Genomic DNA, 18512 nt, shown 5'->3' on the forward strand with positions numbered 1-18512 from the left:
ATTTTTAATATTATTATTTATGGTCGCGTTAGAACCGGTAACACTATAGTCAAATTACGAGCAATACAGAACAGTGGTACAAGTTAAATTGCGAAAGCAGCAGTAAAGTAGTCCGTATTACTAGTGTAGTAGTAACACGTAAAAGCAGTCTGTAAAAAAGAGGTAGCCTATCAGTAACATTCGTTGGCAAAACTGCTATCAATACAAGCAACAGTTCATATTTTCACAGTAGCAGCAATATGGAAACTAGTAATAGCTAGTAGCAATCTCAGTCACAGAAGACTGCGATAGGAATGGTAAGGATAAATGTAATAGTCTAGTAGCCAGATACAATGTTGTATACAATGTATTCGCTCCTTGTTACACTGTGAATCCTCGCAATGATCTATATCCGTTCCCATGCGCATGCGCGTCGGGCTGTTCGCGGTTGCGCCAACTGGTAGAGGATGTTGCTAGCAGCCTGTGTAGATGCACAGCCTTTTTCACAACAATAACATCACCCAAATTTGCATCTCCACATACCCTGATTTGAGGATTATACATTACGAACGCTATCGGAAACCGTGCATTGGACCGTGCCACGCCGAATATTCTTCTGTTTTTTGGCTTTGTTGACAATGGGAGCGGAGGGGTTTGCAGATTTACAAGGCTCCTTTTTGCAGGAGCAGAAACAAGAATCATGGCTGGCCAGCTAGGCCGCAGATGGATTTTGTAGCTAACAGCAACAATCAGTTGATATAAAATTCTGTACGTAGGCTTGGCGCAGCTCGTAAAAAGTGGTGCTAAGAAAAGCCTGTGTCTCAATTAGACGATTATCGTTGATTTTTGTTGTCTTTTTGGGAACACAACACAAGCTAGTGAGACCGTTAGCTTCACAACCTTGACTGGTTTGCGTCTTGCCTTGGTAGTTAGCTCCGTTAGCCAGCTAACGATAGCCTGCATCGCTTGGCTAGCCATCTTCTGGTTAAAAATATTTGATAAAATACATTTACTACGGGATTTACCCTCATCGTTTTGTGTTGAGAAGGCATTTGTATCGCAAATTCCTTTAGCAACGTCTGCACCTGGATGAATGTGGGACAAAATGGAGACCCCGACGATCGTGTACGATTTGGATACCTCTGGGGGCTTAATGGAGGTGAGGTCGCTCTGCTCGAAAGCCTTAATGAAGTAAAATACTCCCTTTTGATGATGCATTGATGTATTTTCCCATCATATTAATTGTCGTTATCATTAGACCACTAGAGCCTACTGTCAAGCACCTCTGGGTTAGCTAACTTAATACATCGGGTTGATAATGGAGGCCTCAAGTAAACGGTAACGTTAGCGCTCTCCCCAAGCTTGCAATGCTAAGCTTGGGACTTGAGATGACATGCCATCAGTCGGGGTGTCGTGATCTTTTACTAAAGAGTTGAACAACTTTTACAGCAAATCCAAACACTGCTGGCGCCCCCGAAGTCCGAGGAGGTAGAGAAGAGGAGTCGGAAGTTGGTGAGAGACGTCCGGAGGAGCGGCAGGGCCACCAACCACGACACCTGCGATAGTTGCCGGGAGGGGGGAGACTTGCTGTGCTGTGACCACTGTCCTGCAGCCTTCCACCTCCAATGCTGGTAAGTGAGAGATATTTGAGAAAAAGAGTTACAACGTAAAGGGATACGTTATGCATGCGATAATGCAAGACAAGGGACTGTACCGCGAGTCTGCTTTAGCTGCATTCGTACACCAGATGCTGAATGCTAACTTAAGTGGAAGTTTCCCCGATGAAGTTACGGTTTGCTGTTTATGCTGCAGAGTCGTTGACATGTCACTGGAAACGTGTGAATTATGTTCTCCTTGTAGTGAGATTGTACCAGTCGATGTTGTTCAGTACATATTCGCTGTTATTTCATCGACATTTCAACTGTATCCACCGGTGGGTCCTCTTATATATTCACACTGAAGCCTTCTTTCCCATGCAGCTGAACCGAGGAGGGCGGTAGCGAGCCCTGTTAGCTTTTTGTAAAGTTGAATTTGAATTTACAGTGCTGCCCAAATAATGACTTGTATGCCGAATTCATCAGTAACTACACATACATTTAAACATACCTAGAGGTTATATTTCTGCTAAACCTGATGGCGAGTGAATTAAACTTTAAGTTTATTGAATTGGGTTTGGCGAGCAAATTCAACAACTGCTCATTTGATCTAACGTTACGTTGGTGTCGAGTGACTTTAAGTAGCTAACCGTTACATTGCCTCACTCTTTGGAGAGCGTGTATGGTTGCTCGTACAAGCAGAGCATCATTTCCGTCGTTATTGTCAATGACAAGTCGTGTTCATAAGACGTGCATAGGTTAAAGAAAGAAGTGGCTAGAATTAGCTTGCAGTCAGTCCTCCCCTCCTGTCGCGGCTGCAGCCAGTGGAGCCGCTGCTGCTAAAAATGGAGTCGAGACTGCCTCTGTTTACAATATGGCGACCTCCCTGCTCTTTTTTTCTATTCCACCGCCATCTTACCAACCTTTAAATCCAGTTTTGAGAAAAGGGGGTTACAAATGATATAGACGATTTTTTGTCGTTTCCTGGGATGGTGTACCGTTAGCGCTATGGCCGTGTTTGCTGTGGACGTCTAATAAAAGCTCTTCCCATTGTAGCACGTCTCCGTTGCCGCTTCGCATGTCTCCCCGTTAAACATCTGCATGCATGATTATTTTGGCATTTGGAAGAGTTTCGCTCAGACTGTCACTTGGAAGCGACCAAACAGAAACGTAATATCCATATATGGTCAGGCCTGTGAATGACTTCATCTTCAGTTTGCAGTTCTGTCGTATCACAGCATAGAGGGGGAAACATGCTGCTTTACTATAAATGTAGTATTTTCACAGGGTAACAGGCATGCATTTCACTTATTATTGGGAGGTTTTAGGCCGTAGATTATAGACTTGGCTTCAGATGTGTCCTGTCTGTTAGAAATCTTTATAACATGCAGGACACACACTTTAATTAGAATATTTAGGATATTTACTCATGTATATGATTCATTCATGTTCCAGCTTTTTGTAATACAGATATGAACAAATTGGAAATTGAGGTATCGTTTCACATCGACATGCATTTTTCTTTGATGAAATGCAATTGTCAGTCCAGTCGATGTAACACTGTAACGTTGGAGAACTATGTGGGGAATATGCTTGTGACCAGTAAGAAAATTATTGTAATTTTTTCATAGGATAGATATTGTATTCAAAATCATGTTGAAAATCTAAATTTTCCTCTTCACATGAAATTAGACAACATAATTGTGAAGCATAATTTCATGACTGCATGTTAAACGATAATGTATATGAATTTGCCTACATTGATTATGAACCTGGCCACTGAGTATTGTGTTTTACCTTCTTAACTCAGCAATCCACCTCTAAGTGAAGAAATGCTTCCCCCAGGAGAATGGATGTGTCACCGCTGCAATGTTCGAAAAAAGGTAAGTGGCAGGTCCCCCAGTGGCATAGTCCCCCACCAATGTTACTGTCATGCTGCTGGAAAGAATGTAGAGAAAGGTATATGCTTGTATGCTATATGGACTGATAAATCTGTCTTTTGGTCTTTGTTTGCTGCCATCAGAAGAGAGAGCAGAAGACAGAGCAGACCAACGGCCTTCCGGAGAAGTCCTCATCTAAGCGCTCTGTGTCCCCGGCCGTGGAGCTGGAGCTCAATGCCGGACCACTGCGGCTCGACGGCCTGCCTCCGGGGGCCGGGGCAGCAGGGCCCGGTCTACGAGTGGCCCAGGTGCGTCTCTTGGACCGCAGGACTAGCAGCAGGCCGAGCAGCCGGCCTGGAACGCCCACCTCCAACACTTCATCCACCCCAACCCCCTCAGAGGAGCAGAACGATGGGGAGGAGGAGGCAGCAGAGCCTGAGGATGAAGTTCAGGGCTCAGAGCTTGAGGGTGCTACGCTATCGGCTCCAACTCCACGCCTTCTCAAGAGGCCCTTTCAGCTGCTAATAGCAGCCGCTATGGAGAGAAACCCTACGCAGTTCCAGTTGCCCAGTGAGCTCACCTGCACCACTGCACTTCCAGGTCAGTCAGTCAGTCATATTGAGTTGCGAAACATTTACTGTGAAATTGTATTGTATTTATTTTAACACGTTTTCAAATGGTGAAGGGAAAAAAACTGTAAATTACATTAGGGTGAAGGGAAAAATGGCTCTTCGCGGCCTGGTAACCTTTGAAGTCCTAAATTACTAATGATTACATTACATTACAGTCATTTAGCAGACGCTTTTATCCAAAGCGACTTACAATAAGTGCATTCAATATTGGTAATCAAAAGAACTACTAGTCACCAGAAGTCATAAGTACATCTCCTTTCCCAAACAAGCATCTAAGAGCATGAAGCAGAGCATAACTCAGAGCCAAAGTACAGTGCAGAAACAAACAAAAACAGTAAGTGCAAAAAAAAAAAAAAAAAGTAATACGAATACAATAAGTGCAACAAGCTAGTATGAATACAATAAGTGCTAAGTGGAAGGCTCAGGGTAGCACTTCCTGAAGAGGTGAGTTTTCAGCCTGTGCCGAAAGATGGGCAGCGACTCTGCTGTCCTGACGTCAGTGGGAAGTTCATTCCACCACTGTGGGGCCAGGACAGAAAACAGCCGTGACCGGGTCGATCGGCCGCCAGGACCTCTGAGCGACGGGGCAACCAATCGCCCCGAGGCAGCAGAGCGAAGTGGTCAGGTGGGGGTGTAAGGCTTGACTATGGCCTGGAGATAGGAAGGAGCTGTTCCTTTCACTGCCCTGTAGGCTAGCACCAGAGTCTTAAACTGGATGCGAGCTCTTACAGGTAGCCAGTGTAGAGAACGGAAAAAGGAAGTTGTATGGGAGAACTTGGGCCGATTGAACACCAGGTGAGCTGCAGCTTTCTGGACAAGCTCCAGAGGTCTGATGGCCGACGGGTTAGACTCCAACTGTTGGAGAGCTGCTAAGTTGACATGTGAACATTAGTTTAGCAAACTATTTTATTTTCAATGGATTGGATTGGAGCCAAAGGTTGGGAAACTCTTTAAACACGCTTCTTGGTGAAATTATTAAATACCAGAAACCAAACTAGAAGTAGATGAGGCAAGGTGTGGAAAGTAAATATATTAAAACTAGGGCTGCAGGGAAAAATAATTCATGTAACAATCATGATTCTAAATCGATTCACAACTTCCAAAAATCGTTTCTTAAAATGTCCTTCAAAATGTACTAGATATTATATTAATATACATTTGAATATGAAAATGTATATTAATATTCAGGACCATGTCACTTTCAATAATTGAAAATGAAACGAGTAATCATTCAACAACAACCTTAATGATGGCAGAGAACTTGTGTCCTAACAGCTAGCGTTACGCTACGTCTATAAACAAACCACGTGCCTATGAGCTGAGAGCTCCTCACTTCAAAGATGCTGACTTTTGTCTTCTCAGGTTTGTACTTTTTAAACAGAAACACAGCTTTTATATTGTGAGATTTAATGGAAATCAAACTCTCAGCTCCATGGCGTTATCCCTTCAGCCAGCTGACCCCTTCTTTAGGTTTTAGTTTTGAAATGAGGATGTATCGTATAGATAAATCCTCATTTATTTGTGAAATTAGCAAGTTTTTGAGAAATAAAATCCTACCAATATATGTGCTGTCGAGAATAAAATTTGAATCAGTTTTTAATGGAATCGTGACCCCAAGAATTGAATCGTGAAATAGTGAAAGATTTACACCCCGTATAAAAACAAAGTAGTTCTTTCTTTTTTTTTGGATTATAAAGTGTGCCTGGGTTATATTGAGCACTTCAGATGTCTGATACATGACAGCATAAAGATAACTGGGTTGGATTGTTTGGATTTCTAGGCAGCAGTAAACGGAGGAGAAAAGAGGAGCTACTAGGGAAGCCCTTCAGGAGGCCTCAGCATGAGCTGGATCCCAATGGTCTGGTCCCTCTACCGGTCAGAGTCTGCTTTTCATGCAACAGGTTAGAACCAGGTTAACATTATTTGCGTTATTATTTGCATTATTTGCACAGACCTGAGTTGTCTCATGTCTTGTACTCATTTCCTCTCACAGGAGTTGCAGGTTGGCTCCACTGATCCAGTGTGACTATTGTCCTCTTCTGTTCCACATGGACTGTCTGGACCCTCCACTCACAGCTTTACCTGCTGGAAAATGGATGTGTCCAAACCATATTGAGCACTTAGTGGTAAGGAGCATGGTCTTGGCTCAGAGATTAAACAACTTTTTTTGGTCTCGCCAAAAGAATGCTTAGTAATGCTTTCTAATGTGTGTGTGATGTGCAGCTGAATCAGAGGAGCCTGAGCCTGTCCAGCCGCTGTCAGCTGTTTGACCATTTCCAGGATAGGATGTCCCAGCACGCAGTCAAGTTGGACTTCCTGCGTAGAGTCCATCGGCAGAACGCACCTAATCGGCGCACAACCCACCAGCACAATAAGAAGACCATCAAGGTAGACAGCTTCAGTGTGCGGGTGTAGACAGCCTAGTGGTAGCAGATTGTGGGCTTCAGTGTTTCTCCGGGGGTGTGGGTCAGGCTTTTATGGGATATCCCAAAGAGTTTTTGTGTGGTCAGCTCTGAATTGTTAAGACAATGGATGGTGATGGTAAGTGGATTCATGCAATAACTGATCATTCTTGTCTTATAAAACTGATTATTTTGCCTTTGTTTTGGTTTCCTCTTGTTAAATACTCTATGCTGACAGAACAGAAACGAGGGAACAACAGGCACTTCTGAAGACAACACTGCAACAAATAGTTTCTTCAAATTAATTCTATCAAAGATAGAATTCATTTGAAGAAACTATTTGTTGCAGTTAGCATCTGAAGTTAAAATTTAAGCAAGAATGTACTCAGGTGTCAATCTACCTCGGCACGGTACCCAAACCCAATTGATGTGGGAGATACCCTGTTCATTTAGAGACATCACAATATTATTAAAAGTTTGTGGAAAAGCAATTACAATATTTCTTACAATCACGGTTTGGACTCAGGTGCCAGATGCCATCAAGTCCCAGTACCAGAATCCTCCCCCCATGCTGACTCCTGCGGGGGTGCGCCAGTTGGAGCTGGTTTGTAGCGGTGTGCCTGACCACCAGCCCTCAAAGCACCCCACCTCAGAGGCTGAGCAGCAAGAGGTAGGCGGACTACAACATGACACAGTTTGTTCAATATCATTTGCCATTTTGAATCAGTCTAACAAGAGTCACCTGCAACAACGGCTTGATTTAGGGAAGTGTGTTGGTGAATCACTAATGGTTAGTCTGGTCTTAAAAATCTAAGACTAATGTGGAATGATCATGTCCATGCAGGTAGGTTATTCATTGCTTATTTGATTTCAGCAAGAACAGTAAATTAATCAAATTCTAATACTAACAGCAATACGGCTTGAAGGTGATATTTGCCTTGATTCGGGACGTCTGTGGATTCAGGTCTTTTCAGGCGCACTTTTGTCTGATTGCTAAAACACACTTTGACACATCTGTGTTTTAAAAGTTAAGCTAAACTTGTGGTTTAACATACAAGCCTTTCAAATGGCAAATGGGTAATAAAAGGCCCAGAGTCGAGGAAAAATCGAATTAGCTTAAACTTTTTTCTAAATATTTGTAACAAAATCAGGATATTAATTTCTTCCTGTGGCTTAAATGTCTCTATTAGATAGGAGGATGTCATAAAAAGACTTGATGGTTGCTTCTTCTGTTAAAACATGGTTCTGCTTTGTTAAACAGTGGCTTCAGGATGTCATCGCCCTCCAGTGCAGCATCATGCGACACCTATCTAACAAGCAGAAGGCTTCATCCACAGCAACCACCCTGTCAGTAACAGCGTCAGCAGACTGGGCTTCTGAGCAGAAAACAACTGCTAAATCATGTGTAACATCTGAGGACATGAAAACTTCTTTTGAAAGGACTTCATCCCCTGACCGCTGCTCTAAACCCTGCAGTACACCTGATGACCCCCAGGGGGCCTCTCTTTCAAGGGACACGCTTGCAGAGCTGGGTGTTTGTAAATGCAACACACCACCATGTCAACACTGTAGGAAACCCAACGGACCTCGAGCAGAGGAATGTCAGCCACCCAAAGCCAACGGGCCTGTAGACTGTAACAGTGCCTCAGACTCCTGCAGGCAGGCTGAGCTGCAGCACAGACTAAAGCCCACTACAACACCCCCAGTCTCAGCTCCTACCTCTGGGCTGGTGAACCACATAGGAGCAGAAATGGTTAAAAAGGAACCCGAGAGTACTACAGAGGCCTGTGCTCAGAAGAACTGTCCCACTGCCCTGACAATATGGCCCCACAGTGGCCAGCAGAACCACAGGAACCAGGAGGAGTGTATGAGCAGCAATGAAAAGCCCACCTACTCCATCACCAGCAGCGGCCGCTCAGACACACCAACTAAAGGCAACCAGGAGTGCGACCCCGCCAAGCTGGGGTTGTCATCACCTACTCCAGGTACACAGTCCTGAACTAATGAACTGCTCTCTGATGATTGGCTTCCCAGGTTCATTTGAGCTTCTGTAGGGATCGATGCAAAAATAACTTTAAAACATCATAGCAGCCTTTGTTCTTTAACACAACTATTGAGGTATTAATTTATTGATAAATGTATTATCATTTTGTTATTTAAAAAAAAAATAGAAAATGACACATCTCTAGTGTTTAGAATGTTTATTTTCTATTCACTCATGTTGAACGTTTTCAATAATTACATTGCAGTTGTTTGGGTTATGCCCTCATCGTCAGTAGCTATGGCTACGTAACGTGGAAGTGTGCAGTTCTCCTCTGTAAGCAGCATATTGACCCTCGGTCTACAGTGGCTGCTCCACGTGTCTCCCAAACACAAGAAAACACAAGATGTAGAGTCAGAGGATGTGTGGGGAAAGCAGAGGGAAATGATTGAGTCCAGATCGCTATGCTTCTGATTCCATGAAATATCTCAAGAACAACTTTCCCTTTACTGTTACAATCTTCATTCTTGCTTTGACCATATAACTTATTTGTTTGTTCAATTATTTGAGATGGTTGTCAAAGGTAGAACAGAACAGGAAGCACCAGACTATTTAAAAACCATAGACCATAGCCCAACAGCTCCCTCTTGTGGCCAGTGGGAAACATTTCACAGCTGTTTCAGGTGTCAGCAGAACATTAGTGTGATATGACAAACAATGGGAGAAGAGAAACCGAATGGAGCTGACTGTGCTGCAGTTGAATTTAGAGCTCGGAATAGTTTTTCTTTTGTACACAAACACATTTAAATAGCATAATATGTAGTTTGAAATAGGTTGTTCTACATAGATTAATAAAGTTCCCATCCAGTCAGATGTCCATGTGCAAGCCTCCAGATCAGTCTCAGGTCTTTGACCACAAGCCGCCCCGGCATGTTTCTTTTCTACAGACATGAAGGCTGGTCCTGAACTGGGCTCACTGCTGCCCAGCACTCTCGCCTCCATGGCTAACCTGTCCAGCTGCATGAAAGATCGAAAGGATGAGGAAAGAGGTATGTGTGCTCACTTAATAGTGACATCTGACAATACAGAACCATTGTGGTATTGTATACATGTCATGCTGTGATGAAGCAAATTAACTTGTGCGTGTGTGTGTGTGTGTGTGTGTGTGTGTGTGTGTGTGTGTGTGTATATATAGGGATTGAGCTGGACAAACTGGATACAGAGATGATCAAGCTCCTGGCCTGGCAGAGGATCCAGCAGCTTTTCCCCCCCAAAGTGCCCAGCACTCCTCCTCCCTCAGCCACCAGCGCTGCCCCCAAAACCCCATCACCCTGCCCTGACAGTAAGGCACTAACTTACCTCTGACACTGCTATTCAGTTTGTTTTCACATCTCATTTTCTAACTGGGTCGGGACCCACAGGTGGTTCGCAGTTGATTTTATTTGGCTGCCAAATCATTTCATAGTGTTTTATTGAAGATGTACTTCTGCAGTACACATTTGAGCCTGAATGTTCATATTTTGAACCCTGTATGAAAGGCTTCTCTATAGGTTCTTTGCAGATGACGTCACACATCAGCTTGCTTTCCAGGTGGAGGGCAGGCAACTGGAGGCAGGTTCAAACACAGACCATGGTGGTACACCAGATGAAGGCGTAGAAGAGTCTAAAGGTTTACAACTATTTCGTGAGCGTTTGGGTCCACGACCTTGGAACCAAAGTAGCATTGAACGACTGCCATCTTGTTTTTGCTAAAATCAAATCTCCCGGTAGATAGCTAACTAGCTTTCTCCCGCATAAAAACAATGACAAAAACACGGACCATGGTGGTGATATCGCCAGAAACATAGCCAGCCACATCTGCGATATTGTCATCTGTTTGTTGTTTGTTCTGCAGCTAGTGTTTCGCAGTTTTAGCTAGCTATCTCCCAGCCGCTAACTAGCTATTGTTATCCTTTTGTTTTTAGCGATGCTAGCTACCCGGGCATAAACAAGACGCCAGTCGTTCAATGTTACTTCTTGTACGCCTTGATTTGGTGAGCTGTGTAGTTGGAGGTTTGGAGGACGAGGTCATTTCTAATGTCGATCTCCTCCACACCGGGCAAATCGGTCAAGTTGTGGGAAATATCGCTCTACTTCATTTTGTAGGGATCACATCCAATATGTGTTTCTATTTTCTGGCGATACCTGCTGCCTGCAGGTTCAACCAACCCTTTTATGTATTCACTTTCCTCCATTACCAATTCGCCCAGTATATAGATTAATCACTTCTTGCCCATCATCTGAATTACGTGACTCATAAGTCACGTGATTGCAAACAAGCTATATTTTGTTTGGTCAGTTTGTAATTGTCAGCTTATACTACCTCTATGGACAGTGAGCTCATGTGCCTCCATTGCTGGTAAGAACATAACTATGGAATAGTTTAAAGCTTCATTGTTGGAATGCTGATTCAGCATTCCAAGTATTGTTATCCTAATCTTTATTGTTGGAATGCTGATTCAGCATTCCAAGTATTGTTCTTCGAATCTTTATTGTTGGAATGCTGATTCAGCATTCCAAGTATTGTTATCCTAATCTTTATTCTTCAACTATTTCTTCCGTACGTATTTTGGCACTTAATAACTTCCACATTTCTTAAGCTACAGAAACCGTTCAAATATGAAAATGTTCAGCTTTTTCAGGAGAGGGGTGCTATGTCTTTTTATGTTTCTAATCTTTCAACTTTTTTAATTATTAAGCTTTTTGCAATTTTTTTTTGAATGGGATGTCTATGGAGAAACTTTTCAAATCCTCTTAAACTTGTTCAACTTTCAGATCATTGTACTTCCTCATACTTTCAGCTACAGACACCATTTAAACCTTCAAATGTTGAGAAAACCCTGATCAATGATTGTATGTTATAATCATTTTGATATCTTTTATACTTTTTGAGCTGTAGCAATTTTGCTTTTATGTGTTTTTCAGTCCTTTTCTGCTTTTATAATGGGTGTGTATTGCGCAGCTTAGAGTGCGTGATGTCATCGCTAGAGTGAAGAGAAGCCTGAGATTTCTGTGAAAAAAATATTTGTCTTTTGCGACTGACTCCTCAATTTTCACTCTACATGCATAATTTTTGGATGGAAACGTAGCTAATCTTGTCCTTGTCGTAGACATATGACTATGGAATCTCACAGATTTACACATTTGGCACAAAAGCCTTTACTTGAGAGGAAAACCAACTTTCTCACAGAGAAAACCAACTTTCTCACCTGTGAGCCTGAGGCCAGGCTCACAGGTATTCGTGCTTGAGCTAATTACTGATGTCTATAAACACACAAACTCACAGACACAAGCCTCACTCTATCTCTCTGTGTGTCTCTCTCTCTCTGCGTGTGTATCTCTCTCTATCTCTCTGTGTCTCTCTCTCTCTGTGTGTGTATCTCTTATACAGTGATTCAGGTATTAGAGACTTTTAGAGGACCCCCCCCACACACTCACACACACACACACACACACACACACACACACACACACACACACACACACACACACACACACACACACACCATTTTAAAATACAAGCCCCACCGAAAGAATTCCAACTGAAATGCTTATGATGAAGCCTGTCATTTAATAACCTGTTTGTGTTTATCTAACATTATGATTCAGTCTCCTCTCCTCCTGTCTAACCCACCCAGCCCCACCCTTTCAAAATAAAAGCCCCATGGATTAACTGTATTTAAACATTAAGCTCAAAATGAGGCTTTTTTGTTGAAATAATTAATGTTCTTACTAATACTATGACAACTACTACTACTGCTGCTAATATGTCTAGTTTTACTACTACTGCTACTAATACTACTTCTACTACAACTTTTGCTCTTGCAACTATTACCACTACTACTACTGCTATTATTACCACCACTACTGCTAATACGACCAGTACTACTATTACTTATACTACAACTGCTACTACTACTACTACTACTGCTGCTATTCATACTACTACCAGTACTAATACTACTACAGCTATTAGTATGAATACTACTAGTATTTCTACTACTGCTATTACTGCAACTTCAAATACTGCCATTACTATTACTAATACTACTACTTCTTCTACTACTACTGCTACTGTTATATTAAATACAACAACCACTGCTACAGCTATTACTACGACTACTTCTACTACTTCTTCTAATTACTAATACTTCTACTACTAATAATACTTCTACTACAACTACAACTTCTACTACTACTATAAATATCTCTAATGCTACTAATATTTCTACTTCAAACAATACTTCTACTACAACTTCTACAAATATCGCTACTGCTGACATTTTTTAAGCCACAGAAACCATTCGAATATCAAAATGTTCAGCTCTTTCAGGAGAGGGTGATATGACTTTTCATATTTATAATCTTTACATTTTTGAATTATTAAGCTTTTTGCAATTTGTTTTGAATAAGATATCTATGGAGAAAATCTTCAAATCCTGTTAAACTTCTTCAATTTTCAAAGCCTTCTTTCTCATACTTTCAGCTACAGACACTATAGTTAGACGTTTCAACTAGAAGGGTTTTCAGCAGTGCAGTTTAAATGCTTTCGGGCTTCAACATTTTTCAGACAGGTAGTCTCTCATTTCTGTATTTTCAGCAATGTTTTTGCAATTCATTTCAGCTTTCAGCATTCCAACGCATTTTCAGCAGGAAATGCATTTTCTAGTTCATTATGATAACCCATCTTTTGTAGATTCAACTACTTCCCAGACGCTGTCTTAATAATCACACTTTTTTATCAAGAGGACACTAATTTAAGACATCAATATCCATATTGTTGTGTGATGGAATCAACAGAATGACATTGGCTGGCTGGAAAAGGGAAAACAAACTGCAAAGTTTTAGATTTAGCCTTGAATTTTAAAATTGTTGTATATTTTATCTTGCATAAATTATTTGTTTGGTCTGAAAATAATTTTTCTGATGAGGAAAAAAGCAATAGCTTTTATTTAAAATGTCACCATTTATAAAGTATTTAACATGTTTTCAATAACATGAAATGGCAGTAAAAACATAATTTAAACACTTAAGACCTAGAATGAATTTGGTCATGATACTTTGTACCTTTTTTTAAAATGGGTCCCTAGAAAAATTATTAGAGTGTAATGATGAGAGTGTAAATGTGTGATTTAATGTCTAATATAGAGAATTTTCTGAAAGTATTTCCAAAGTTCACAAGCTGAATCTCTTCCTACCAGCTCAGAAGAAGGTGCAGGCTCGAGCTGTCTTCTACCCTCTGACAGGAAAAGGAGGAGCTGTCAGCATGTGCTATCGGACATTATACATAGGATCAGGTAAGACATGCTGACTGATCACAGTGACAATTGCCCGCTGTACGTACTTCTGCAGAGTGACGTTTTAACAGGTGCACTGATAGGTGTTGTTGTTTTTTAACCCCGGTGCTGGGATGGTGAGTAGGGTTGAACATTAAATTGTCAAATACTTGATACCAACTGAAATGTGTCTGTAGTAGGGCTGGGCGTTATGACCAAAAATGTATGTCACGGTATTTTGTAAGATTATACCGGTTTCATGGTATATCATGGTATTTTTTTCGCGTTAGCACATTAACTAATTAACGCCGAAAATGTTTTTATCGAGCGAGCTGTACCCAGCATGCCGTTCGGCAGTGGAATTTTATAAATGTACAATTATTAGTGTTATAAATTGTTTATGTGTCACAAACTGTTGTGTGCCGTGGTGTTGCCCTGTTAAAGAGCGTTAGTTGTGGGTCATTAATTGTTGTGTTATAACCATAACTTGGGGGTCCCTCTCACTATACAAGTAGCTCCAACTGTAGCATTCACAGTGGCGAACAATATATTTTGCTTCCTGTTGAAGAGTGACAGCAGTTGTTTCGGCTATGACGGTATATGAAAAATTCATATCATATGGGAAATTAAAACCGGTATATCGGTTGAACCGGTATACCGTCCAGCCCTAGTCTGTAGCACCAAATAGAAAACTGGCTATATGAAAATTGGCCTCAAGTGCTTGCTCAGTTTCATGCTTTTCTTTGAATCATAATTTCAAATAATGTATTTTCTTTAGGCAAAGTTTTTTTTGGAGCTGCCAAACCTTCATGGCTTGTGACCCTTTTTTTAACCCTCTAATGCACAAGATGGGTCAAAAGTGATGCGTGAATGATTTCATTTTATATTTTTGCCTGTTGTGCATTATAACTCAATATTTAATTAAATTCCTCATCACAAACTGGAGATGCACCCATTGATTGGCTGCCGATCAAAACTGGACAATTTTCATCTGATGGGCCATGACCAGCAAGTCAGTCTCATATTTCATAAAGCTCGCAACTAGGCCCAAGTACAAGCCCAAATACGCCGTGGAAGAACAACCTTCAACACTTGTGGAACAACTGATTTAATCAGACACTAGATTGCAATTTCTTCCCATGCATGCTGGTTAGAGATTTTTTTTTTAATCAAAGCAAATATTTGAATTCTCATTTTCTCCACTAAAAGGACACGCTAGAAGGCCCTGCATCTCATTTTCTACACCAGAAGTGTACCCTAAACTGCCGTGCATCACGTTGTGTCCACTAGAATTGCACTCTAGATTGTCCCGCATCACGTTTTCACAATTGGAAAGGCACCCTAGAGGGCATTTTATAGTTTTTTATCTACCATAGATGCATCCAGGCAGGTACCTCTGCAGTGTTTTTATTTTTGGGCACCAGACTACATAGATTTATTCATTTATGAATACATTTGAAGTATACATTTTTTTTTACAGTCAGAATTGCTGCAAAAACTTTCATCCTGGCGGGTCATTTCTGACCCAAGTAAAGTGCAAGTTTCCCTTGAGATGAGTAAACAAAATGTCTTTCTACATAGCAAGACAGGAAATGATTAATAGAATGACTTGTAATAATAAAAACAAAATAATTAACTATTTCTTAAAGTCCTGTGATATCATCATTTTACTTTACATTACAGTTGTCTATTAAATCATATTGAAACTGAACATGGATCATTTTTTAACCATGCTGTGCATTAAAATGTTTTGAAATTCTTGTGCATCAGAGGGTTAAGGGAAGGAGTGTGTACTTGTGACTGACAGCTTGGACATTTTATGTGTCTATGAATTGCCAGCAGTTGAGCTCAAGAGTGACAGTCTCATTAGAAACATTTTTAGAGGCTTGAAGAGGTAAAACTATCTAGTATTTCACAATAAAAAATAAAAAACTACAGAAAAGTAAATAAACATTTTGATAGAGCAGAAGTGTGTATTTTGTTACTGACCCCCAAGTTGGGAAACACTTTTTTTTAAAGAAAGAAAGGGGTTTGTTTAAAAATGTGTTTGTATTTCTCAAAGTAAGGTATTCACAAAAGTATTGTTTTGGTATCTGTACCAAAATGTGGATACTGTATTGGCAATTATATCAGACAATGCCCACCCTAGCTACTGAATTTGATGACCGTTCATACATTGTACTCCTGTTTTCATTTTGAAGACATGATGATACGGCAAAAGAAACGTTAAGTGTCTCCTTTTTTTAGTGGAACAATTTTTGAATGGAATTGACAAGACTAAAACTGGCAACAATGTATTTGAACTATGTCTTAGGTGATCATTATTGAATTTTTCCATATAACTGAAACTCCCTACTATTCTAATGTTTTTGTAAAGGTGCTGACATGGACGTGTGCCTTACAAATTATGGTCGTTGCAACTACATATCTGGGAAACACGCCTGTATTTTCTATGATGAGGTATGTGCTTTTAAACTGCTGTACTGCTTAAATGTATGTTATTGTACCATAATTCTCCACCTCTGCCTATTAAACATATTAGGTTATGTTGTTGGATATAGTATTAATTGATTGTGTGTGTCCTTTTCAGAATACCAAGCATTATGAGTTGCTCAACTACAGCGAGCACGGCACCACAGTGGATAACGTCCTCTACTCCTGTGACTTCTCAGAGAAGGCGTCTCCATCTCCACCAAGTGGGCTGGTGGCCAAAGTCCAAGGCATCATACGTCAGTACATGTCATTCTCACACACTCTTCAGTATTCATAGTGCATGCAGTTTGGAGGGTCATCAGTGATGCTGTCAGAACAATTGTGCAACAGAGGCTCCAGAGAAGATTTGAACTGTGCTCTTTCAGTGTCAAAAAGCACAGCTAACATCTTCCTCAGTGCCTTGTGTCAAAGACAGGATGATGCTCATGTTGCAAATGTTATTACACACACACACCGAAGAGGTACAATTTATGGTACGGCAGGAGTGAACCAACTAGTATCGACTCAGCTTGTTCAGAACCTCGACTGTGGTGGTACCAGGTACTATCCACAACTTATGCTTATGGAAAATCCCAAAAGGCAGATTGAGTAGAGCCGTGCCACACCATGCCGATGAAATGCTGCATAAGACCTATGTATTGATGTGACATCTGTATTGCCACTTGCTGCCACCATCTAATGGCATAAAAACCCTGCATCCCTTTTCTCTTTACTTTTAGGCAGCATTTCCACTGCATGGTACGGCTCGACTCAACTTGCTTAGAACCTTTCTCTTTTTTTGGTTTTCTATTTGTAAAAGTTGCGGATAGTGCCTGGTGCTTTTTTTGGCATCACATTGGTCAAGGTGCCAAGCAACCTGAGCTGATACTAAAAGATGGAGGTTAAACACTGCAGACCACTGATTAATCCTCACTAGCACATCTAGCAAATATAGAACATCCTGCACAAACTTGCCATTTTTAAATAGGCAAGCTTCCATCAAACTCAAACCAGATTTTTTTTTTTAAACTGCAAAACTACGCTGTGGTCGATTGACAAAGTATAGTGATTCCTCCGTTTGGGAGAGTATCCAGCGAGACTACACACTGTTTGTGTTGTATTGACGATGATGATGTTGTGGCAGCTTCACACAGTGGTGCTATGACGATCGGCTAAGAATCCCGGCTACATTGAGGGGGGACTATCTGCAGTGGAAAATTAAATCGAGAAAAGTACCTGGTACTGAAAGCAAGTTCTCCCTGTGTTCTCGGTGCAGGTCGCAGTAAGAAGCGTGAGGATGACGGGGGTCCCAGCTCTGTGGTGGGTTTGTTGCCGGCTGGTGGAGTGATGAGCAGCCAGCCTCAGGGCAGCGCCGAGCTGTCATGCAGCTGTAAGGCGAGCAGCTCCAGCCTGATTGGAGGCAGCGGGGCAGGTTGGGAGGGCACGGCCCTGCTCCACCATGGCAGCTACATCAAAGTGGGTTGCCTCCAGTTTGTCTTCAGCATCACGGAGTTCGCCAGTAAGCAGCCCAAAGAGGAGCAGACCACAGCGCCTGCTGCCAGCTGCACCAGCACTAACAGCAGCAGCAGCGTGGCCAGCACCGCCCCCACCACCACCACCACACCACCACCCAACACTGCCACAGTAAGCAGCCCCTCCAGCCAGGATGAGACCGACATTGAGACTGTCCCTCCCCACCAAGTGCCCGTACTGCGCTCCGACTCTATTCCATAACCTGCCCAGGAAAACCCACCCACCCTCCTTTGTTTTGCACCTTCCGAGTCACAATGAAGGGAAAGTTGCACAGCTGGTTGGTCAACAGGGAAAAAGTTTATTTTTTCATTTTTAATGGTTTATATCTTTGCATGAACTTGAAGTATTATTGACAATCTCTTCTGTTTTTGAATGACTGACCAGTAACCCTCTGTTCACTTCAGACCGTTAGGACTTTGAGCGAACATTATTTACTGATGCTCAACTTTTCTTTTGCCAGTATATTGGTCATGTATGGTGTAACATTATTTTGTCTGTCAGCCCATTTAGCACAAACCTTTTATTTTGTAGTATTGAATTCCATACATTCTACTTTCTTTTGCTGCTTTTGCACCATAGGTAGCTATATATGTATGAAAACATACATGCTTACACACTATAATATGTATATATAATGTAAATATATATAATTCATTGCTTCTCAATTGGAGAGACATTGGATTTCATGTAGATTTACCATTGTTTGGTTTTTAACTGTACAGT

General features: G+C 41.5%; 1 protein-coding gene across 1 annotated transcript; it reads left to right on the plus strand.

Annotated features, from left to right (window-relative positions):
* Positions 1 to 428: 428 nt before the first annotated feature.
* On the plus strand, positions 429 to 18087 carry phf12b (PHD finger protein 12b). Its single transcript, XM_068712650.1, has 15 exons — positions 429 to 1138; positions 1429 to 1610; positions 3385 to 3457; positions 3598 to 4054; positions 5867 to 5987; positions 6080 to 6212; positions 6310 to 6474; positions 7015 to 7158; positions 7750 to 8473; positions 9417 to 9518; positions 9665 to 9811; positions 13710 to 13805; positions 16162 to 16244; positions 16375 to 16513; positions 17533 to 18087. Exons 1-15 carry the CDS (start codon positions 1073 to 1075, stop codon positions 17988 to 17990), a joined length of 3090 nt encoding a protein of 1029 aa, XP_068568751.1. The 5' UTR covers positions 429 to 1072; the 3' UTR covers positions 17991 to 18087.
* The last annotated feature ends 425 nt before the right edge of the window (positions 18088 to 18512 follow it).

Source organism: Cebidichthys violaceus, unplaced genomic scaffold (genome assembly GCF_023349555.1).
Source record: "Cebidichthys violaceus isolate CVI_PGR_0920_01 unplaced genomic scaffold, fCebVio1.0.p SCAF_1, whole genome shotgun sequence".
Lineage (NCBI taxonomy): Eukaryota > Metazoa > Chordata > Actinopteri > Perciformes > Stichaeidae > Cebidichthys > Cebidichthys violaceus.